We start from the raw sequence: 24,458 nt of genomic DNA on the forward strand, positions 1-24,458 counted from the left end.
TGGTTGATTGCTTTCACTGTCAGAAAATTTCTCCTTAGTTCCAGGTTGAATCTCTCCTTGTTCAGTTTCCATCCATTAGTCCTTGTATGGCCTTCAGGTGCTTTGGAAAATAGGTTGACCCCCTCTCCTCTCTGTGGCAACCCCTCAAATATTGGGACATATCTCTCCTGGTCCTTCTCTTCATTAGACTACACTTCCTGCAATTGTTCATTGTATGTTTTAGCCTCCAGTCCCCTAATCATTTTGGTTGCTCTTCTCTACACTCTTTCTAGAGTCTCAACATCTTTTTTACAGTGTGGTAATAAAAACTGGATGCAGTATTCTAGGTGTGATCTTACTAAGGCTTTATAGAGTCCCTCACTTGATCTTAATTATATCCCTCTGCTAAAGCAATTTAGGATTGCATTAGCTTTTTTGGCTGCCACTGCATACTATTGGCTCATATTTAATTGGTTGTCCACTAAGATGAAACATCCCTCTCATTGTTACTGCTATTAAGCCTGCTTTCACCCAGTCTATATGTGTACTTTGGGTTTTTTTTTGCCTAACTACAAGACTTTACTTTTCTCTATATTGAATTTCATTTTGTTAAATAGGGTGTTCAAGTTTGTCAAATTCCTTTTGGGTCTTGAGCCTATAATCTGGGGCAGGGGTCCTCAAATGCTTGAACCTCAGGGACCACTAAGGTCATAATTTTAAATCCTGCAGAACACCAAATTTATAATTTTAAATCCCACGGACTCTAATTCATAATTTTAAGTCCCACAGACCACTAATATGAATTATTTTTAAAAGATAATACATTTGTAAAATATTGATCAGAAAACTTCCATTTTATTAATATGAAATGCACCTATTTAATATAACAATGTAAATTATTATTATTATTATTAATAATAATATTAATTAATTAATTAATTAATTAAATTTGTATGCCGCCCCTCTCCATAGACTTGGGGCGGCTCACAGCAGTAATAGAAAACAATGTACAATACAAATCTAATATTAAAAAATTAAAAACCCATAATTTAAAAAACATGCACACAACATACCATATATAAACTATATAGGCCTGGGGAAGATATCTCAGTTCCCCCATGCTTATTTAATTATAATAAAATTGTAAATGCTTATTTAATCATAACAAAATCTTTAAAGGTTGTTTAAGTGCAACAAAATTATTAAAGTTAGTGCAATTATTACAAAATAATTGAAGCTTATTTGAAGGGGGATTGCTGATATTGTTGGGAAAGTCAATCTCATATTCCACAGCCGCAGCTGTAGTTCTTTCCCTCCCCTCTCCTCCCCTCCCTTTCCCCTTTCCTTCTCTTTCCTTTCCTCTTCTACTTTTCCTTTCTTTCTCTCTACTTTGCCTCGCCTTCTTTCCTTTTTTTCCTTTCCCTTTCCTTCTTTCCTTTCTTTCTCTCTTCTTTCCTTGCCTTCTTTCCTTTTCCTTTTCCTGCATCCAAGTGGAGGAGCTGTTCTGGGATGACCAAAGGGCCAGTCCTGTGACTACCACAGCTCTACAATATGGGATTGGCCCATGGTGAGGCTGTAAATCTCCATCATAGGGGGTGGCACGTGCAATGTGCAACATTGTAGATAGTGAAATGTGCAAAAAGGAGTGCAGCCCTTTCTGGCCAGAACAAAATAATGGTGCTGTTGTGGGGAGTAGCACAGCGCAAATGGGCTGAAGTGGGGGTTGCAAACTCATATCTTGCAGAAAGATAGATATAGGTCCAAAAGGCTGCTGAACTCCGCCATTCGGCTACGCACGGCGTGTTCTTGGTCTTACTTTCCTATTCCATCTCATGTGGCTCACAGTGCTATACTCAAGGTGAGGCTTGTGCTCAGCCTTAAAAGGAGGGCTTGGTGTGTGGGCAGGGTGATGTTGGGCGGTGAAGCTGTGTGTTCCCATGCGTGGGCTGGATTAATTGTTCTCAGCCATATCCGCCCCGGGAGCCAAGATTTCTCCACGGACCACCAAAATTTTCTCATGGACCACCAGTTGGTGACCTGTTGGCTATTCCTATCAGCTTAGTATCATCTGCAAATTTGGTAAGTTCCCTTTCTATTCTCTCATCTAAGTCGTTTATGAAGATATTGAAGAACACTGTGCCTAAGACGGAAACTTGGGGTACCCCACTGCTTACTTTCCCCAACATGAGGTTTGAAACAATAGGAGAAAATCCAGGTTCCAGAGGGAGAAATGGCAGACTTTCTTCTGCCTTCGTATTATGAGGACAATCTGAGGCAGAAATTGCCAAGTAGACAGTGAGCCCAGACCTAGGGAGCTTTTGTGGACAAAACTAAGTTGTGAGAATGCCCACCTGTGCTCCAGGTCAAGCTAGAGTCTCAAGTGGAGTCTGCTAAAGGACACTGGGTTCACCAATTCTACTTTCTAAAGCACATTTTGGGGGGGGGGGGAGGAATGTAAATGCTATAGAGATCTTGAAAGCAGAAGAATACATCAAGTGAGTGTATCTTCAACACAGAGGATTAAAATAAAAAATAAAGAAATAATTATATGGAATTTAAAATAATAGCAAAATGTTTGCCAATAGTGCTAACTAAGAAAGTTTAAAATGAATTAAGGGAGAATCGCTGAATTTGGAATATGATTTGCTAAAGTACTTTTGAACTAATTAAATAAATAATACATACCGCAATGGTGAAATCCAACTTTTTTACTATCAGTTCTGTGGGCATGGCTTGGTGGACGTGGTGCAGCTTGGTGGGTGTGGCTTGATGGGCATGGCAGGGGAAGGATACTGCAAAATCCCCATTCCCTCCCCACTCCAGGGGAAGGATACTGCAAAGTCCCCATTCCCTCCCCACTCTGGGGCCAGCCAGAGGTGGTATTTGCCAGTTCTCTGAACTACTCAAAATTTCCATTACCGGTTCTACAGAACCTGTCAGAACCTGCTGGATTTCACCCCTGACATACCTCCATAGAAAAGATTGCTTAAAATTGTTAAGAACAATAAGTTGATTTTGTTAAACGATTGCAGAGTGATTTAATTTTCAATGATTTTCATATGCACAACTAGAAAAGAGAATATAGATAGAAAGGTGACTGGAATTGAACAACATAAAACAGTATTTGAAATCAAACTGTACAAATGATGTACACATAATTGCTAAAATATATAAGCTTTGTTGAGGTTTAAAATAGAAGAAAAAGTTAAAGACTCATAATATGGACTAAGAATTTTAGTTATGGATGAATGAGAGAGAATATGGTTAAATAATTGAAATTCACAATATATTATAGCTGAAGAGAACTTCTAATTTTCTAAAATATATAAAAGTACTTCTATTCAGATTTGGATATATGAAAAACATGGACATATTAACTTACCATGCATAGTGAATGTGAAAAAAAAAAAGGATACGGATACAAATACATATGATGATACAAAGAATTTTACAGTCAATATTCATGTGAAACTATTTTTTTTTTCATTGAGAGTTATGGATAACCAATTAGAAAAGACTCATAAAAGACTGGTTTTGCATATGGTAACCTCAGAAAAACTATTGTATGCACAACATTGGAGAAATACTGAAATACCCACAACAGAAGAATGAATTGCCGAAAGGAAAAATTGACCAAAATTAAAACAATAGTACTATTATAAAAGATGGAAACATTAATGGACTTTTTGCTGAAAATTAAACAAAAAAGAAATGATGATTTTTGGATTTGCTGACTAAAAATGGGATGAATAGAGGACAGAGGAGCCATTTAGTGCAACCTTAGAGAGGGAGAAGAGGAAATATGGTTGTTTGTTATTGCTTTAATGAAGATCAGACACTGCTTCGGTAGTTATCAATTTCTTTTTTTCTTTATCTGTAGGGGCTTCACATTTTATTTTTTTCTTAGCTTTCCTTTATGTTTCATGTTTATCTTTTACTTATATAGACATATTCAATAAAAATCACACACACACGCATATATAGAAAGATGCCCTCGAATCAGAACCTATTTACTTTCTTTCTAGATGAGCCATCGTGATCAGCTGAGCAGGACATGGACCTGCCACAACATTTACTACAATTGCAGATTGGCCCAACAATATCTGGGCTCAATGTTGATTGAGCCAGGAAGCTTATCTTGGGATGGTCAGCAAATTATGGCTTGCCCTAAACTATCCCTTCAAGCTGTGAGGAGGAAGGAGCAAAATATGCTCACTATAGATTTGGTAGGACAGTGTCAATAAATAAGTGACTTGAAAATAAACGTCTTGCAAATCCAATCTCAAACGTAAAGACATATTTATATCAAATTCAACTGTTGGAGGAAAGAAAACAAAAAATTCCATAGTACACTAGAGATGCTACTGTGGTATTTCAAAGAGTATTGATTTTTTTTTTATTGATTTATGTCCATTTACAATGAGACTGCTGGTATGGAATGCTACAAATTGAATAGCTGTTGGATTTTAATCAAAAAATGTTCCTGGAATGTTGACTTGTGGCAAAACCAGAGATGACATTGAAAACCATAATGTGATTTTTTTTACATAAAAAAAAGTTTGTATATAACAACTGAAAGGGATTAACTACGATGGTCCCACGGAGAATAGAGAAGGCAAGTCATAATCCCAAAGAAAATCTCCCTTAAATTTGAAAAAATTAACCTGGGTTGCGCTATTCAGAATGACCACTAAATGACAGCAAAGGTTGCACTGGTCTGTGTCTCTTTTCTGCCATCTAGTGGTTGCCTGGAATTTTGCAGCTCTTTAGTCCTATGCAGACAAGAAATTGCTATTTCATTAAGAAGGAAGCCTCTACAAAATTTACACATTGCTCCTTCCTCAATTAAAATAGTCTAGATTTTCTCCTAACCTCAACTTGGAGTCTGAGCTTCTGCTGTCTCCAGTAATAACACCTTCATACAAAAGTACACATGGAACACACCCCAACACAAAATGAATACTTCCTGCTGTTGAAGCAAGAGCGCAAAATCAGGAACTCTTGCCAGTTCTCATATACATTGAACCCCCACATGTAGATCTCTCTTTCCCACTTTTAGCTTAACCTACTGCGCCCCTTTAAACACTGCCCCTGACCCCACCTCTCCAACGTAGATGCCTACATCGTCCTCGTCGTCAGTTCGATAACAAACCATCAGGCCCAACTTATCCCGGTGACTGGGTTTGTACAGCTCCACCTCCTGTAAGACAGAAAGAAACACCACAGAAAGATCACCCAGTGTCATAATCTATCTGCCTTTCTTAGATGCCCTGGGACAGAAGGTTCCTTCTGTAAGAACTTAGTCTGATCCTTAATACTTCATGCAGTCAGTCAGCTGACTGGAATAGAATAGAATTAGAAATAGAAAGAATAAAATAGAATAGAATAGTAGAACAGAATAATTCTTTATTGGCCAAATGTGATTGGACACACAAGGAATTCGTTATTGGTGCATACATTCTCTGTGTACATAAAAGAAAAGATACATTTATCAAGAATCATAAGGTAGAAGTTCCAGATCTCATTGAATTAGCTCTGTTTAGGTCAAAGTTAGGTCTTCTTTTCTTTTTTTTAAAAAAATCTCACCCATCCATAAGATAGGAGTACTGTAGGTAGCTCGCAACTCATAACCTGCGAGTTGCCTGGAGCCCTCTAAACTCCCAGAGAATTCTCCAGTTTTGCTGTCAAAATTTGGTGATGTGCTTATCTGGTCTGCAATAAACAGTGCAAAGTAGGAGCATCCAAGCCATTAAAAGACTTCTTGCTTCTACTGGGTAGCCTTTGACATATGACCACAATTGGGACTAGAATTCTCATTCTTAAGCAAAGCTTAAGAATTAAATGAGTCAAGCCTGGCTATTTTGCCATGGCGATTAGCAAATCATTCCACTTGTTAAGGGAATCATGGAGGGTCATTAAGTGAACCCAGCTTCCTCCATTGTTTTTGAGCATTGGATGTTGGCCTGGGAAGGTCAGAAATGGTGGCCACATGGCCCTGGGACATTGCAATCTGCTTGCCGAGCATCCAAATTTTGCTCAAGTGACCATGAGGAAACGACAAAAGTCACAAGTGCGAGGGCAGGTCATAAGTCACTTTTTTCAGTGCCATTATAGCTTTGAACAATTGCTAAATGAATGGTTACAAAACTACCTGTGTTTTGGGTTTTTTTAAAAACCCAAAACGCAATGATACCTCTGCATTTCTGGACGCACTCTTATAGATCTTTGAACTCAAAATAACATTTTTTTAAAATCTGGAAACCCTCCCCCCTCAACCACTCCCTTTCAGTGACTTAGAGATGGCTAAATAAGGTTCATTTCGCACAAGCATATTCAGCACTTGATGCTGTGATTTCAGCTGAGCATTTATGAATGAATGTGTGAATAACAAACCCACCACCTTTGTGTCACCTCAGATGCACTGTTTTTCCGTGGCATTCAGTGGGCTATCAACAGGGAAACTAAGTACCAGCATTACATGTGGAAATTAGATTAAGAGATTAAATGTTCTGCAGTATTTCTTGTTGCTAATCAAACACAGAGGTTGCTAAAAGAACATAGTGATTACTAAGTGAACCCATTTTTTTACGAATGGATGTTTTTTGCCAGAAATTGGAAATTAACACCAAAACCTGCCAAAAAACGCAGTCACGTGACTCTGGAATATTGTAAATGATCATAAAGGTGAGCCAGTTGCCAAGGGTATAACATGTGATCACATGACCTGTGTGTGTGCATGTGTGTATGTTTGTGAGTGTGTGTGTGCGCGCGCACATGTGTGGGAGGCGTGTAGCCACTGTAACCTCAAAAACGGGTCTTAAGCAGCTCTGGGGAAGTCCATAAATATGAATGGTTGCTAAGCAATCAGTTGTTATACAAGGACTACCCATAAGGAGGATCTGCCACAAAATGATTTAGCACATCTCCCCCAGGGGTGGGTTCCTACCAGTACGCTTCTAGTAGTGGCCCGCAGATAGCGCAATTTGCACGCAACCGCTCCAGTGCCATTTTGCCAGTCCGTTGGGCGGTGCCATCCTTTTAAAAATATTTTTTTTAGACCTTTTTTGCTTCCTGAGCATGCGCAGAAGCAAAATCTTGCGAGGAGATGCTCGCTTGCAAGAGATTTTGGCTATTTTTTTTTTTTTGCCTCTGTGCATGCGTGGCAGCAAAATCGTCTATGTGGGTACACGCGTGTGAATGCCTGAATTGTCAGGATGCGTGCACATTGCACCGGTATGCTGGTAAGTGCAACCCGCCCCAATCTCTCCCCAAAAAGAGGAGCCATGTTTAAAATTCCAGCCCACCCCTTGGTCTTAGCAGAGTATCCTGCTACCTTTTGCCACTCCTCTCCATTTTCTTTCTCATGATTCAAGGACATTAAGTGGCTCCTGAGCATCTCAGTTCAAATTAGATTTTTCTAGAAGAATAGCAAGCTGCCTGTTCAGACCATGGCTTCCCACTGACCATGTTTCCTCCTTTATGATCCTTTTGGCACTAATTCTAAAGGAACTCATCTGTTGAGTTCAAAACTGGACAGAGAAAGCTGTTCCCATCATTCGAAATGAGTAACTCTTCACCCCTGCTTCAAATTTCTCTCACAATGACAAACAGGCACCACCCTAACCCTATACTTGGCATCTGTAGACAACGTTTAAATATTTTCCATGTGCAACATGCACCCTTTTTAGAAAACATGACTGTAAACATTTTGCACTAATGTCTCTTCTGGATCTGGGAACCTATTGAGCAAAGCATCAGCCAAGCTGGTTGATTTTAGCCATTAGCTTTGATTTTAAACACCTGAGCTTTTTCTTATGTAAAAACATATCATGGTAATCCTAAATCCTGTTCCAGCCAGAAACTTGAAATGGGGTTCCAGTTTCAACACATTCTCACCTCGTATTCTAAGTCTTCTGCTCGCTCGGCCTCTGGAGCTGCTCCTTCCATGAATTCCACAGGGTCATAATATTCATGTCCAATTGAGGGGCTTTGAAGAAAAATGAACATAAGGTAATTTTTTCCGCTTTCCTACTTCCTCTTTTTCTATCAGGTGTAGTTTCACCAAAGGCAAACAGATACCAGAACTTCATGTGACAAACTTAGAAAGATGGGAAAAGGTAAGACGAAGCCAGGATTTTCACAGGACAATATGAAAGGAAAAAATCTATTGCTTATTATTTCTACTTCTGAAAAGACACAATAATATATTCTGATATTTTCACGTACAGGTAGTCCTCGACTTACAACCACAATTGAGTCAAAATGTATGCTGTTAAGTGAGTTTTGCCCCATTTTACGACCTTTCCTGCTTTAGTTGTTAAGTTAATCACTGAACCTGATGTTAGTAACCCAGTTGTTAGGTGAATCTGGCTGTACCCATTGACTTTGTTTGTCAGAAGGTCCCAAAAAATGATCACGTGAGTCCAGGATATAAATATGAGTCAGTTCGCAAGCATCTGAATTTTGATCTTATGATTATGGGGAAGCTGCAAAGGTTGTAACTGTGAAAAATGGTTGTAAGTCAACTTTTTTCAGTGCCATTGTAACTTTGAATAGTCATGTTCTGACCAAGGCTTCCTGAGACAGTAACAATATCATGCTTCGTCCCAACAACCCTCTTTTTATTTCAACAGCTATGAATTATGTTCATTCACAGCCGTAATGAGTCCCAAACAGTTTGTAAATAGTCTACCACAGTCTTTAAGATTAAGGCTTATCAGCACCCACTTTTATCTTTCTTGATGGGCTGCCAAAGACTTAATTGCCAATTATCTTGGCAAGGCCAAATGGAGCACAAAGTCAAGACGTAGCTTCAGGGTTTAAACCTACCAGAATGAACAGAGTTGCTTCCTACAAAGGCTCAGGTCCCTTTGCTCCTCCTTAATGTCTTGTGGGAGGGGCCAAGCCTTACTCCCAAGTTTCCCTTTTTTGTCTTAACTGTTCTTGCCTTCTGGAAGCTCTGTGCATGTGTGCACTGGGAACAGGCTCCCCCTGTTCCTCTGCCTCGCTGATGTCAGCCTCTAGAGGCTCTGGAATCAGCACAGAGCTCCCAGATGGCCGTGGCCCCATCTCTACCTCTGACGCAAAGCCTTCCCCAGACTCCAGGACTGGCCCATGTCCCCCCTTCCCGGCCTCCTCACTGTCCAACTCTGCTGCCAGCTCTGCAGGCGAGCAGCAGACCAAAACAGGTCACTAAATGAACTGTTGTAAGTCGAGGACTACCTGTATTTAATACATGTTAGGATTTTATCTCCTGGATCAGTGATGGTGAACATATGGCACGTGTGCCACAGGTAGCACGCCAAGCCATATCTGCTGGCATGTGAGCCGTGGCCCTAGCTCAGCTCCAGCATGCATGTGCACCCTGGCCAGCTGATTTTTGGCTCGTGCGGAGGCCCTGGGAGAGCATTTTAGGTTTCTGGAGGGCCTCGTGTGGGGCAGGAGGGTGTTTTTGCCCTTCCCAGGTTCTGGGGGAGCCTCTAGAACCTAGGGACAGCAAACAAATGAGCCTACCAGGCCCACTGAAAGTCAGGGAACCAGCTGTTTTCAGCCTCCAGAAGGCCTCGGTGAGGGCAGGGGAGGCTATTTTCACCCTCTGCAGGCATTGAATTATGGGTGTGGGCACTCGCATGTGTGTGATAGGACATGTGCATGTGCTTTCGGCACCCGAGAGGGAAAAGATTCAGCATCACTGTCCTAGATTGATGTTATTACCTATTCTAGACTGGCTTGTACCAGACATGTACAAGATATAAGCAGTAATGGGCAGCCAAAATTTTTACTGCCACACTGTGGGTATGGCTTATTTTGTGGGTGTGACTTAATGGTCATGTGACTGGGTAGTAGTGGCTTGCTGGCCATGTGACCAGGTGGGAGCGGCTTGAACGATCATCATCATTCAAGTGAACTGTTAAGTCCGCGACTTACAACCTTACCAGTGTCGCTCGCTGGAGTGACAATTTGCTTCGCGTTTCCCGCGCTCTCCTTCCTGGGTCGCCCCCCCCACGTCAGGCTGGGTAGCTAGGGGTACAGGTGCTGCCAGAAGCATAAATGCTGCCAGTGCCGCTTCCACCCACACCTTCTGCTTGCACCTCAGGCAGGAGGTGGCCGCGTGGGGCTGGAGGGGAGCTGGGCAGGAGAGAGGGAAGCTCATTCGAGGCCAGGAAGGAGGAAAGAGGAAAAAAGCAAGGAGCACAGATGCAGCAGCAGCAGTAGGGGAAAAAAGGAGAGCCCAGACCAGACCAGTAATCCAGGAAGTGACAGCCGCCGATCAGCTGGAGCTGCGCACTCATCTTCATTTCCGCTGGTGGAACTGCGTTCCACCCTGTTCTGCCCTCTGCCCACCCCTGGATATAAGTAAAGAAAGAAGACAAGACGATATTGCTTCTTCCTCAGGATAATGCTTACAGATCAGGCAGCCCATAGGGTTCCATCCTCACAGCTGGAGGGCTTGGTGGCCGCATCCTGCCTAGATCCATTAAGTGCTCAAAGGTGATGTCTGTCTGGGTTCCACTATCGACCAGGGTTGTGATATCTCCTTGAGAGGTGGAGCCCTCACCACCTCCACCCCGGCTACGAGGACTGCGCCGCAACACCTGGATGACCAAAGGTTCCTTGGAGCACCGGAGGGCCTCAAGCGTCTGCTCCTGGGAGAGACGGGACAATTCCTGACCATTCACCTGAAGCGGGAAGAAGAGAGAAAGAGGATGTCAGCACATTTTAAATCCTTTCACTTTCTTCATGTGTCCACTGTGAAGTCATCCTCAAATATCTTTATACAGTACTTGAGATATTATTCATACAGTACTGATTTCACAACTACCCCAAAATGGCTCCCCTGCCCCCGCTTTTTAAAAACTGAAATATTTTCTTCTGTATGATGGAAACAGCAGCCTCCATTTTATTTGCCAAAAGGGGATTGCCATTCGCTTTTTCCTCCATTCTCTGCTGCAAGAGCCCATTGTAACAACAGACAAAGAGAGATTGCTGGGTTAACAGCAGGTTTTAAATATCACAAAAGAGCAGCTGATCATTAAATTATTTAAGATATTATCACTGTATTTTCATGTCCACAGAGAACGAAAAATTGTTATGCTAGGAGCCAAAATAACTCAACATGATTTGGGTATTATACATCTTGAATACGTGTGTTGTGCAAGGGGGGTAATCTTCACATAAATTTCTAGATATGGTACCACAAAGCTTTCACCTCTGGTTTTCTCCTGGCTGCTGCCCTTCAGACATTCCCAGCCCCTCCAGATCACATTCATATTATCCCAATCTGTTGGCAGGTGATTATGGAATTCCAGAAATTGCATTCAGAAAACTTCACATTCACTCCACTTTAGCATTTGACCATGTCATATTCTCCAGAGATCTTGGATTATAGTTTGCATCACCATCATCCTCTAGAGCAGTGTTTCCCAACCTTGGCAACTTGAAGATATTTGGACTTCAACTCCCAGAATTCCCCAGCCAGTGAATGCTGGCTGGGGAATTCTGGGAGTTGAAGTCCAGATATCTTCAAGTTGCCAAGGTTGGGAAACACTGCTCTAGAGGATGCCGAGGTAGGAAAGGTACAGGGCTACAGTTTTGACCCTAGATGACTAGTTAGGTTAGGATCCTAGACTAACATGATTCAATTTTCCCAATTTAGCAGTAGAAAAGCTGCACAGTTTTTTGAGTCAGGCAGTTTGGTCATCATTATTTCAAGAAAGCAAAAAAATTATTGTAAAACAGAATACAATAAAATTGGCACGATAACAGTTAAGTACACTAATTACTAATTAAAAATTAATGATTTTTATAGTTCCTTCTTATCCTAGAATTCTATATGAGCTTTCATGCAAATTATTACAAATTGTTTCATTGGAATTCCTAAAAAAGACAAGAATCTCCCGCAGTTTAGGAATGTCACTTTTCTAGGTTGTATCAGGAGAAATGTCCTTGTCTGGCAATTCCTTTTTCTGAAATCATTCACAGTGATACAGAACGGAACTGCAGCAATAAAATGCACTAATTATTATTCATATAAATGTAGTAGTCCTTTGGGGTCCTGCTTCAAATGCAAAAAGCACAAAGACAAACGTATGGACAGACTTCATTATTAGGAAAATCTATTTATTCAGTGCTCAGCTTCTATAATACAGACAATCCCTAAATGTTATGGGCAATTCATAAATCAAGGAACTCAGTAAAACATATATGAGGATAGATCCAATTTTGATCCTCAGAACTATCTGTAAAATAGGCTTAACTCTCACGGGTAATAAACCTGAGGCTGGGAATGGAAGCTCATTAAGCTCAATATTCTTTAATTTAAAAAGTCTTACATGGGGTTTTTTACATGTTAGAGAAAGAGCCATCTTCAGCCTACTAATTGTATCACTGTATCCAAACCATGTATTGGAAATTCTATAGGTAACTCTATACCTAACCATTTTTTGCTTTTGTTTTTGCCTTCTAAATGTCTCTCTCTCTATCCTATAAAGCAATGTTTCTGGCATGCCAGCTGGAGGTTTCTGGGAGTTAAAGTTGTTAAGGTTAAGAAACATTGCTCTAATCTATTTTTTTAAATGCCTCTGTTCAATTTGTATTGTGTACAGCTACTAAAAACACAGGCAGTGGCAGAATAGTTACTCATACTTAGTGCTACCAACAGTTCTTATAGAAAGGATCCCTCTGTTGTTTAAGACTCAGAGCCTGTTCTCCTGAAAAGGTAGACACATCCATTTACATCATCTGAACGTCTGATTAGCTGGGGCCACTTATAAGTGGTGCTATGGTGCCACATGAAACCACAGCTCAAGTGGTGCTTAGTGTGAGAATGAGTTGGGGCTAACTGTCCAAAACCTGTTTTGTAGAAAGACTGGGAATGTGCCCAATCAAGATAGTCCTCAACTTACAACCATTTGGTTAGTGACTAAAGTTACAATAGCACTGAAAAAAGTGCCATGACCATTTCCCCTTGCTTATGACCACTGCAGCATCCCCATGTCACGTGATCAAAATTCAGATCCTTGGTAACTGGTTTATATTTATGATGGTTAAAATGTCCCGAGGTCATGTCCCCACCTCTGGCAGCTTTCTGACAAGCAAAGTCAATGGGGAAGCCAGATTTATTTATTTATTTTATTGGATTTGTATGTATGCCATTCCCTCTCCGAGGACTCAAAGATTCATTTAACTATCACATTATTGGCATATTAATTGCAGTGATTCACTTAACAACTGTGGAAAGAAAGATTGTAAAAGGGGCAAAACTCAATACAATGGTACCTCTACTTATGAACTTAATTCGTTCCATGACCAGGTTCTTAAGTAGAAAAGTTTGTAAGAAGAAGCAATTTTTCCCATAGGAATCAATGTAAAAGCAAATAATGTGTGCGATTGGGGAAACCACAGGGAGGGTGGAGGCCCTGCTTCCTCCCAGGAGATTCCTAGAGAGTCCCCATGGTGGCTTCTCCCCGCCTTTTCTGGCCCTGTTTCCTCCCAGGAGATTCCTAGAGAGGCCCCACAGAGGCTTCTCCCTGCCTTTTCTGGCCCTGTTTCCTCCCAGGAGATTCCTAGAGAGGCCCCACAGAGGCTTCTCCCTGCCTTTTCTGGCCTTGTTTCCTCCCAGGAGATTCCTAGAGAGGCCCCACAGAGGCTTCTCCTTGCCTTTTTTGGTTACAGTTTCGGAGGCTTGGGCTTGTAAGTGGAAAATGGTTCTTGAGAAGAGGCAAAAAAATCTTGAACACCCGGTTCTTATCTAGAAAAGTTCATAAGTAGAGGCATTCTTAGATAGAGGTACCACTGTAACTGTATCGCTTAGCACAGATATTTTGGGGTCAACTGTGGTCATAAATTGAGGACTATCTGTGTAGAAGAAACAGCTCCCATTACAGTTTGAATATTCAGAGAACCATTCCTGAAACATATGACCATCCAGCATACCTTTCCCATCTCTGTAAGATGAAAGCACAACGCTATCTATTTGCATGCTGGGGTTTGTTAGTATCCATCTTCATCATCCTCTAAAATGGCTGAGAACCCTACCCTATCTTAATGCAAGTCCTTATTGCTGCCAAATGTAAACACACAAAACGAGGTAAAGGAAATCTGTTCAATTTTTCTTCCCAAATAACGGCTGTACAAATCTAACACAAGCAGCACTTCTGTTTAGACAGACCTCTTGAGAGAACTCCAAATCAAATGCATCTCCCTAATCAGGCAGACGGTGTTCATCTGTGGTTGACAGTTATACTGATTTATTAGGTGGGCCTGCTTGCCATAGTAGCTTGATTCATTCATTGTGAAGCCAAGGTTGATTTTAATCAGGTTGTTGAAAAAGCTTCAGTGGACAGTTCATACATTCGGCTTATCCAGAAATTGTGGTTCAGAGACTCAAGTGCCCCTAATTGAACAAAGCAATATACACTGTAGCTTCTTCAGAGGGGCTTATATTTTAAGGCTCAGGTGGTTCCTCAAAATCTTGGGGCAGCACTCAGAAGTCTCCAGAAATTACCACTATACCTCAGTTGTTATGATATCAGAAGGGAAGAAATTACACAGTGCACATATTAGTCAAACATAATATTTAACAGATTATAAATGAAATTAAATTTATATTTGACTTGGATTCATGACTTGCTTTTTGAAAGTTGACTGACTCCAACATACAGTATTATTTAAAGACGATAATTCAAAATTATTATACCGCCCCGAGTCTTTGGAGAGGGGCGGCATACCAATCTAATAAATAATAATAATAATAATAATAATAATAATAATAATAATAATAATAATAATATACATCATTTGACTGGCATATTTCACGAACACAACCACAGTGCGTTTCAAGTGATGGGTCTGCTAGAAACGCAAAACACACTGTTGCTCCATTATAATTGGCTTGAGCTTAAAAAAGAAAAGGAGTCTGCAGTGAAGTGAACCAAAATAATGCTATTTTTAAAGAATAGGTGCCTTAAACAACTAGTGGAGTTCACGGTCCATTTAGCCCAACGCAGACTGCATTATTTGGAAATGCACTCCAAAACGACCCTGTCAGTGCAGATGGACTCCAAGTCTCATTGTTTTGGTTTTTTTTTACCATTGCCATATTATCTGGGATTGAATTCTTGGAAATTGGCTCCACATTGTGAAAATAATAATGTCTGGGTTGCAAAGGCCAGATAAGTTGAAACAAGAAGGGCTATTTGAAATTAGCTTTTATGCCAGTCTTGGGAATGAAAGAAAGATAACAACGGAGACTCATCTTGCAAGGGTGCCTAATGATCAGCTCACTTTCAGTTCTGTTCATCTCTATAATAAGCAAGTTCAAAGTTCTTCTGCCTTGGTAAGTTAAAAAGAAGGCACAATAAAGGAACCCTTGGATTAAAAATCAAAGAAACAAGAGAGCGGCTGCATTAGAGGTAATCCTGGCTTGCTATTACCAGTACACCCTATGCACCTCCCCAAAGCTCCAGTGTCTCTGTACTTAAAAAGATGGTGCCACTAAAAAATAAAAAACCACTGGAGAACTTTTGTCGTGAATTCTGTCCTTGGAGTTTATCTGACTTTAGTAGCTGATTCCTGAAGCCAGATAAATCCTTAATGAAAAAATCCTCCTGACTTTGGCAATTCTCAAGAATCCTCATACTCCTGAAGTTCCAAGGGCATTTCTCCTCAAAAACTGATAATATATAATGCCTATAGTTCCTCATTGTACAAACCCTATGGTACATTCCCCCTATTTGGGTTTCCAGAAGGCACACACCCATTTCCTACATTATGTGTGTTCCGTCATGTTCAAACAAAATGTAAGACATGATGCAGTTACCGTGGGAACCTGCCCAGCCACCACTTCATTATGCGTCACAAACTGATGCACCTGTGAGCTTGTCGTTGTGCGGTGCATCCTCATACTGTATGTAGAAGGATCTCGTGTATCACATTACCTTTTGCTGAGCAGACTCTGTGTGTGTGTGTGTGTGTGTGAGTGCCTGCATGGGTGCATCTCCCTTTTTCCATCACTGCAGCTGCAGTTACCATGGCAACTGAAGTGATTGATACAGGCATCTGCAGCTGGGGAGGGGGGGAAAGGAAAATATGGGTAAAAGGGATCAAAAGCAAAGCACATCTCCTTCCTACTCTCTTGCCTCGAACTCTAGAAAGGGTGGGTGGGTAGGTGGGGGGATATGAATGATCCCCCTTTCTTCTTCCCTCTCCCATTTGGGGCTGTGGAAGTTCAAGGTGGGCAGGAGGAGAAATCTGGGGAAATAGATAATTTGCTCGCTTGCCTTGAGGACCACCAGGGGAACATTCCACGGAGAGTGAAGATCTTAAGTAAAAAAATAACAGAGAAGATTGTGGATGAGGAGGGGGGCAGCATATCAAACACACTACCGGGTAGAGAAAAGAGGCTACATTACAAAAACTGTGAGGAAGACAAATGGATTGGGGAGGGGCTGTGGGTGGGAATGGGGAGGACATTCTTTGCCTGAGGAAGGCCCTGTAGGAATTTATAACAAATGCCAATCGCATTCATGGAGTGTTATCAGCCCTTCAGCTGATGGTTCCCCATAGCTTTCCATTGTGTGTTTATTTTTCTTCCTCTTCCTTTTGCCCAGATTGCTCTTCAAGTGATCATCATTTTCTCCATCTAAAGTCTTTTTCCCTTCTCCATCTTTCAGCTGAGCCATGGCTATCTCCCCTCCCCGATTTTATAAAAACCTTTGGCTGGAATCTAACATTAGAATGCAAGGTTCGGTCCCACTACAGCAGAGGAGGCCGTAAGCAAGTGTGCACGCTAGAGAGATTTTTTTCTCTGTGTGTCTACTATAATCGTTTCAACTGGGAGAAGCGACTACGTATGCACAAGAAGCATTGTGAAATGATGGATATCCCAGAAATTGGAGATATTTTTCTAGATACATATGACATTATTTGTTATTTTTGGTGTGAAAATATAATGAATGTCTACAAGGTGTTTATATTATTTCCCACTGCATTGATAAATGCCATTCTGTGTTGTATGCATTACAGTATATGTCTTTGTGTACAACACAGCTTAACCAATGTTTTTTTTCTGTATGTGTCTGTGTGTGTGTGTGTATGTATCTGTCTCTACTACAAGAAATAGCCACATCCCTATCCTTAACAGGATTTTATATATTCATGTGTGAATGTGCATTGAACATAAGAAAAAGAAAGGAATTACTGTATACTATATTTTCTCCATCTATTTTTTGGTTTGGTATTGATTATGCATATAATCCTTACAGTAGTGGGTTCTAAAAACCTTTACTACCAGTTTGTGCATGCGCGAGTGCATGTGCCTGATGCTTCTGCACATGCACAGAAGCATTCCGGGTGGGTGGGCGGAGCCTCTCACTGCTGGCGCTACCGGTTCTTAGAACTGGGCTGAAACGGGAGCAACCCACCACTGAATCCTTAATACTGGTAGTGTTGCTATTTTTGTCTACATAATTTGGTGTGGCCTGACCACTGCATCCTTTTACAAATGTGTCGGCAAGTCACACCAAACCCAAATAAAAACAACCACACAATGCTTTAATTTGATGGATTTGGTCTGTCAAACTTTTAAATACTGTGCTCAAGTCAAGTCAATCTGAGCCACAACTACAGGTAGTCCTTAGTTAATGACTGCAGTTGGAACCTGAGATTCTGTCACTAAGCAATGAGCCTCATCACACGACCACGCCAGACTTACATTGTCACTTTTATTGCAGTCATTAAACAAATCACCTGCAGTCATTAAAGGTGACATCATGTGAACGTGACCTACAACTTACCGTCAGCGTCTCCATTGACTTAGGCAGAAGTTCCCATATGGCAATTTTGGGTTTATGGGATGCTGCAATCACTGTAAATTTGGGGACTACCCATAAACCTGTTTTTTTAGCACCATAATAAATTTGAGTGATCATTAGACAGGGCAATCATTAACTCGGGACTACCTGTGCAAAAATATTTTCTTCCCTTGGGAAGTCAAGCATTGATGCCAACCTTACTTTGCAAAAGACCATCTTAATCCCATTCCAGCATTTTCTACCAACCCACAGCCAGGTCACCAGGTCTTAGACAATTCACAAACCTATAGATAGCATCCTACATATCACAATGTCTCATATTCAAAGCTATCCTTTACATTATTTAATTAGCATGTAGCTCTGTCTAGGCATAATATTCCTCCACAGGCTTTAACACCTGGGTTGTAAAGGTCCAGATCAGTATACAGTGGTACCTCTACCTAAGAACGCCTCTATTTAAGAACTATTCTAGATAAGAACCGGGGGTTCAATATTTTTTTGCCTCTTCTTAAGAACCATTTTCTACTTAAGAACCTGAGCCCGGAATGGCATGAAGGCCTAGCCAGATTCCTGCCATTTCCCCTTTAATCCCGGCCATTTTGGGCTTTTCTGGGCTACTAGAGGAGCCTTTTGGTAGTGCTTAAGGAGGCTTTGGAAGTCCAGAGCGAACGAAGCATATTCCTTTCTCTGGGCGCTTGGAGAGGGAATAAACCTCTGCCAGCGCCCAGAGAAAAGAAACATCCCCTTCGCTTTGGGCAGCAACTGTCCTCCTCCTCTTCTTCCTCCCACCCAAATTCCGAGCTTTTATTTCTTTCCTAATGGGTTTGCACACATTATTTGCGTTTACATTGATTCCCATGGGAAAATTTGCTTCTTCTTACAAACTTTTCTACTTAAGAACCTGGTCGTGGAACAAATTAAGTTCTTAAGTAGAGGTACCACTGTATCTCACTGTATTCTCTCGTAGCTCATTTCCAGTAATTATGGAGAACCCTAAAAAGCTTTTGTTTGTATGGGTTATATCAGTATTGGGTTGCTACTGGTATGGATAAGGACTCCATGCCGGTAGTGAAATTTGAGCGACGTGTGCAGCTTTGGGTGATCGGCATGCGCAGGAAACAAAATTTCACGAGGGGACGTGCACACTGTGAGATTTCGGCGAGTTTTTGCTTCTGAGCATGTGTGGAGTGAGATCTTGCTTCTGTGCATGCACAGAAGCAAAAAAAAACCCACTGAAATCTCATGCATGTGCATGTCCACTTGCAAGATTTTGCTTCCTGCACATGCGCAGAAGCAAGATCTCATAGGGGGCGCACCCGTACACTCCAGTCCCCTGAAGCTGCATATGCAATGCACTGGTATCAGCGATAGCAGCAACCCCTGTCTGGGTTCTATGTATTGATATTTACCATGCTAAAAATTAAAATGGATACATTTGCTGCTGCTACTGCATCTCATGATTGTTTGATGAGATTTTTATATTGTGTTATTGTTTTTTTTTAACAAAGGCTGGTAATTTTAATTTTTTAGACTCCTGAGGGGGCCTTGGAGGGACCCCCAGAGATCCTAGGAAAACATTTTAAGAATTACTCTGGATTTTTTTTCTTTTAATGATTATTTGTTTGTTTGTTTATTTGTTTGTTTGATTGATTGATTAATTTTTATGCCGCCCTTCTCCTTAGATTCAGGGCGGCTTACAACATGTTATCAATAGCACTTTTTTAAACAGAGCTAGGCTATTTCCCCCACAATCTGTGTCCTCATTTTACCCACCTCGGAAGGATGGAAGGCTGAGTCAACTTTGAGCTGGGGATGAGATTTGAACCACTGACCTACAGATCTACAGTCAGCTTCAGTGGCCTGTAGTACAGCACTCTACTTGCTGCGCCACCCCGGCTCATGATCCTGTGTAATCCTTTATGTCAAGGTGGAGTCAGGGCAATTGAATGGAGCCAAGAATTTACTGGCTGAATGCCCTTCCTGATGCTTCTGCAGAAGTGGGATTCAGCAGGTTCTGACCAGTTCTGGAGAACCGGTAGCTGAAAGTTTGACCAGTTCGGAGAACCGGTAAATACCACCTCTGCCTCAGGAGGAAATGGGGGGTTTGTGGTAACCTTCCCCTGGAGTGGGGTGGGAATGGAGATTTTACAGCATCCTTCCCCTGCCACGCCCACCAAGCCACGCCCACAGAACTGGTAATTTAAAAAAACAATTGAATCTCATCACTGCTATGCAGAGTTCACAGCAGATTTATTTCTCTTTGTGCACAGAGAGAGAAATATCACCCACTATTTAGGATTGAACTCACCGCCTCCTGATTGTGAGGCTAGAGACCAAGGTGTAGGCCAGTGTTTCCCAACCTTGGCAGCTTGAAGATATTTGGACTTCAACTCCCAGAATTCTGGGAGTTGAAGTCCAGATATCTTCAAGTGGTCAAGGTTGGGAAACACTGGTGTAGGCCACCATGTTGATCTTAAGAACTGCTCTGAGTAATAGCAAGATATTTTTGATGCCATCTAGTGGCGCCCCGAAATATTGTAGGCCAGAGCTAGTGTCCCAATTTCTTCTCTTTTCATCTGTGTAGCGTTTTGTGATGGCAGTTGGTCCATTAAACAGCTTGTGAAGTTAAACCAGGGGAGAAGATCATTTGTTCCATGAAAGAAAATGGCTATGGTTGAAATTTGTATGATGCGCCCTATTACTTAATTTCCATCAATTATCAACACATTTTGATTCATATTCATTAACAATCAAAGCCACAGATGCAGAAACTGCTGGAATAAAATGCACGTTTTCTTGAATGGGTCTGCTTAGAAAACATTGGAATTCTGTTTCATTATTGCCTTGAACCTATGTGAATATTAAGGCCAGTATATACAGATGTCTATATTCACTGGTGGGTTTTTTTCATAACTTGCAGTTGAACATCTGTCAATATATTGATAGACACAAAGTGCTATGAAAACTCTATCCATGCTTTTTTGAACAATTAATGTCAGGCTTAAATTATTCTACTTCAGATACATTATGCCAAGACTGACTCTTTGGACAAGCCTCTAATGCTGAGGAAAGTAGGAGGGGAAAGAAGAAGAAAGAGAAGGGGACAACCCAGAGAGAAAGAGATGGATGGACTCAGTTGCCATGACAATGGGGCATCATTGAAAAAGCTGAAGGACCAGGATAGGTCATCATGGAGAAAAATCTACCTATGTGGTTGCCAAGATTCAAAATAACTTGACAGCACATAATCAATCAACCAAATATGCTAATCAATTAATAACTGATGATCAAACAATAAAACTTGATGGCGGTCAGTTAACAGAAGGAGACATTTTACATGCCCCCTCCAAACAACAAAATGCATGCCCTTTTTGTACTCTGAGAACCAAATAATTTTGGAGTTTATAGAAATAATTTCCTGTAAATACTTTCAGCTAAAGTTCAAAACAAAACGTTCATAACCTGTGGTTGGAATTCATTGTGCTCTGAGGGTTTGGGAGATAAGCCTGGAAGACTTGAGTAGAGACTGCAAGTCTTTGGATTAGATTGAAATTTGGAGATTTGCAATAATCTTTATTATATTTAGTGGCTGCTAGGCTGATGGTAAAATTCTAGATGAGATTCTAGCCACACAGATTGAGAAAAACAAAGGAAGGAAAATCTGGAAAATGCTATTTGAAATTATACTGTATTGACCTCTACTTATGACTGGTTACTTAGGTCAGTATTTCCCAACCTTGGCAACTTGAAGATATCTCGACTTCAACTCCCAGAATTCCCCAGCCAGCATTCGCTGGCTGGGGAATTCTGGGAGTTGAAGTCCAGATATCTTCAAGTTGCCAAGGTTGGGAAACACTGACTTAGGTGACCATTCAAAGTTACAACTACTTCCCACAAACAACTTATGAAAATCTGATGTTCAGTCCCCCGTCTTCCCACGGTGACAGGACCACATTTTCATACATTTGTGAAGCCCTAATTTATGATGTTTTTGCCTGGAAACTAGGGTTTATTTCTGGCTTACGGCAAAAGCTGCCCCATAGTGAACAATAGGTTCACTTAACAACACAGCATTCATTTAACAATCATTGCAAAAAAAAATTGTAAAATTGGTCCACTTGCATGGTGACCCGCTTTGTGACTGTCATGACTTACAACCATAATTGAGCTCCTTGTAACTTGAGCACCCTTAGATACTTTGTAAGAGTTCAGTTATTTCAATATGTATTGCATGTATTTTAATAATGGTGATCTTTGGAATGTAGATATGATTAATAAAATACCTGGGAGAAATTGCACCCTATTACAGGTGGAATGCACTCATTCAAACTTTACGTATTATTATCCTATGAGACCGGGGTCTTTCCACCCAATGGATGTGAAATCTGCTGACTATTGCTGATCTCTACCCTGCCTCAACTACAGTTGTGATACTGATGATATTGCCTTCATTTTCCATGTGCAGAGCCTGATAAAATGATTGGCTGATACCTCTAGTTTAGGTATTCTCACCAGCCAGCTGGAAAAGCATCTGCCAATCACAGCCTGCAGCAGGAATGGAGATGTGATCTAATTGTGGAATTCTGTCCATCATCTCTAGGCTCCACCCTGAGGCTTTTCTTCTACTGTCTGTTATCTTACAGTCCAAGGTAAATAAAGTTACAAAGGGAGCTACCTTATATGGGGCACTTTTACGTAGTTATTCTCCTTACTTCTTTTCCTTTGTCTGAGATGCTACCTTCTACATTTTTCTGCACTTGTGTGTTCAGTCCTTTAGTGGCAGGTAAGGGTGATATGAGACCAAACCAGAAGATTTGTATGTGTCAGCCTGAAATGGCCACTAAGCACTACTCTGATCACACCTACTAGTTAGTCATCTGATCTCATCTCCAACTTAAGAGATTTTATGCATTTTGCACGGTTACTGGATGGTCTTGGCATAAGAGGGAACGCACTGTCTGAACTCTAATACTACTAGAAAAGTCTTAAAATTTCATAGTCTGGAATTGAGAGAAAGGCAACTTTGTACAGGCATGGGCATCAAAAAGGTGCAGCCACGCGTGACTTTTGGGGTGAGACCATTTTAATTCTCACTTGAAAGGTAGTACTGTTTTCCAGATCTTTATGAAATTTGTTTCTTTTCTTTGGCCACTTACATATTTCAAATCCAAGAAACAAAGAGCAATGTATCATTCCTTGCAATAGCATTTGACTATACAGTATTTTTTGTGTCATGATGTTCTACACTCTGGTTACAAGCAAATGCTAGTAATTTTTGGATTCATTTAAGTTTCAACTTTAGTAAAGCAAGGTTTATTTGCTGGCTTTTTATTACTGGTATATACAGTATTGTGTATTTTTCCTAATGTGATGCCGGACACGTTGACTATATTTTTGTTTTCCAGGCTTTGTGAAGCATTATAATAAGAACAGCACCATGAATTCTAAAATGTCTTATTTAAATGTTGCTCAAAGTAAAAATATTCAACTTGAACTTAGGTTGAGAATTAAATGCAATGTCTCCCAGCTTGTGCCCCCTATATTAAGACAGTCCAACTTTCATTGTTTATGCTGATCAGAAATTATGAATTATAAATATATCACAAATTGGCAAGTTAGGGAAAAATAACCTAAATAACCTATTCGTTCCATTTATACTCCACCTTCCCTTTCTAAAAATTATCAGGTTAAAAACAATATATATAGTCAGGTTTAGAAAACATAGTATCAGCCAGTTGCTGTGGCTACAACTCCCATAAAAACTGTCCACCATGACCAAGTCAGAAATTATGGGAGCTGTCTTTCAGATCTCTGGAGGGACTAGGATCCCAACTTCTTAATTTTGCTCCAGCAAGGTAAGGAGTGGAACCAGGAACAACAGAAGAGGAAAAAGCTTCTTCTTTTGCTGTCACCTGTTGAAATCCTGAGCTACAAAGCAGGGCTTCTGGACAGGAGGGAAATATTGAGAGTACACCTAGATCTCTTTGCTTAGCTCAAGGAATGCTGTAAGCCACAGATTCCCTTTTCATCCCATTCATTTCCCACAGTGAGAGGCAATTTTATTACAAGAGATGCAAATAGGAATGATGCGCAGATCAGAGTCCAATCATTAGCTGATCAAATGGTTCTAATCTAATGCACAGATTCTTTTGGCCTTTCTTTGTAGAGAAAGAATAATTTATCATACTGGGGAACATCAGTCAAATCCGTTCTGTTTCATGAAAATCTGATCAGCAACTGGAATGAAATTACAAAAGGACACCCTATTAACCCCCCCACCCCCCCATGGCTCTTGCCCAGTGTTGTGCTGATATGGGGGTTGACATTCAACCTATGTTGAGTTGAAGAAGGCTGATGAGAGAAGACCTTATCAACACAAAGATATACGGAGAGCAATACTGTTTGTATTTGGATTTGCTTCTCAGTTTGTAATAATGAGCTTATTTGCTATTTTCATGCTATAAATCTCTAAATTAACAGAATTTAAATATTGATAGTATTTAAATGATAGCAAGACAAAAGAATGGATGGTCCTTTATGGAGCAAACAAGATTATCTACATAAACACAACTCCTGTAATGTACCATTATATACTGATAATTGCACAAAAGACAGATATATACTACTATATATTTCAGTTCCACGCATAGGCAGGTATAAATGAAC

The 24,458-nt window shown here is 40.7% G+C and overlaps 1 protein-coding gene across 1 annotated transcript in view; it reads right to left on the reverse strand.

Annotated features, from left to right (window-relative positions):
• PDZD4 (PDZ domain containing 4) overlaps window positions 1-24,458 on the reverse strand; it is a 32,066-nt gene that overhangs the window by 6,234 nt on the left and 1,374 nt on the right. The window contains exons 2-4 of the mRNA XM_070736122.1: window positions 10,387-10,658; window positions 7,876-7,966; window positions 5,081-5,179 (exon numbers count right to left, since the gene is read on the reverse strand). Of these exons, the coding sequence (XP_070592223.1) occupies window positions 5,081-5,179; window positions 7,876-7,966; window positions 10,387-10,658 (462 nt within the window). The remainder of the gene's footprint in view (window positions 1-5,080; window positions 5,180-7,875; window positions 7,967-10,386; window positions 10,659-24,458) is intronic.

This window comes from Erythrolamprus reginae, chromosome 2 (genome assembly GCF_031021105.1).
Source record: "Erythrolamprus reginae isolate rEryReg1 chromosome 2, rEryReg1.hap1, whole genome shotgun sequence".
Classification (NCBI taxonomy): Eukaryota; Metazoa; Chordata; class Lepidosauria; order Squamata; family Dipsadidae; genus Erythrolamprus; species Erythrolamprus reginae.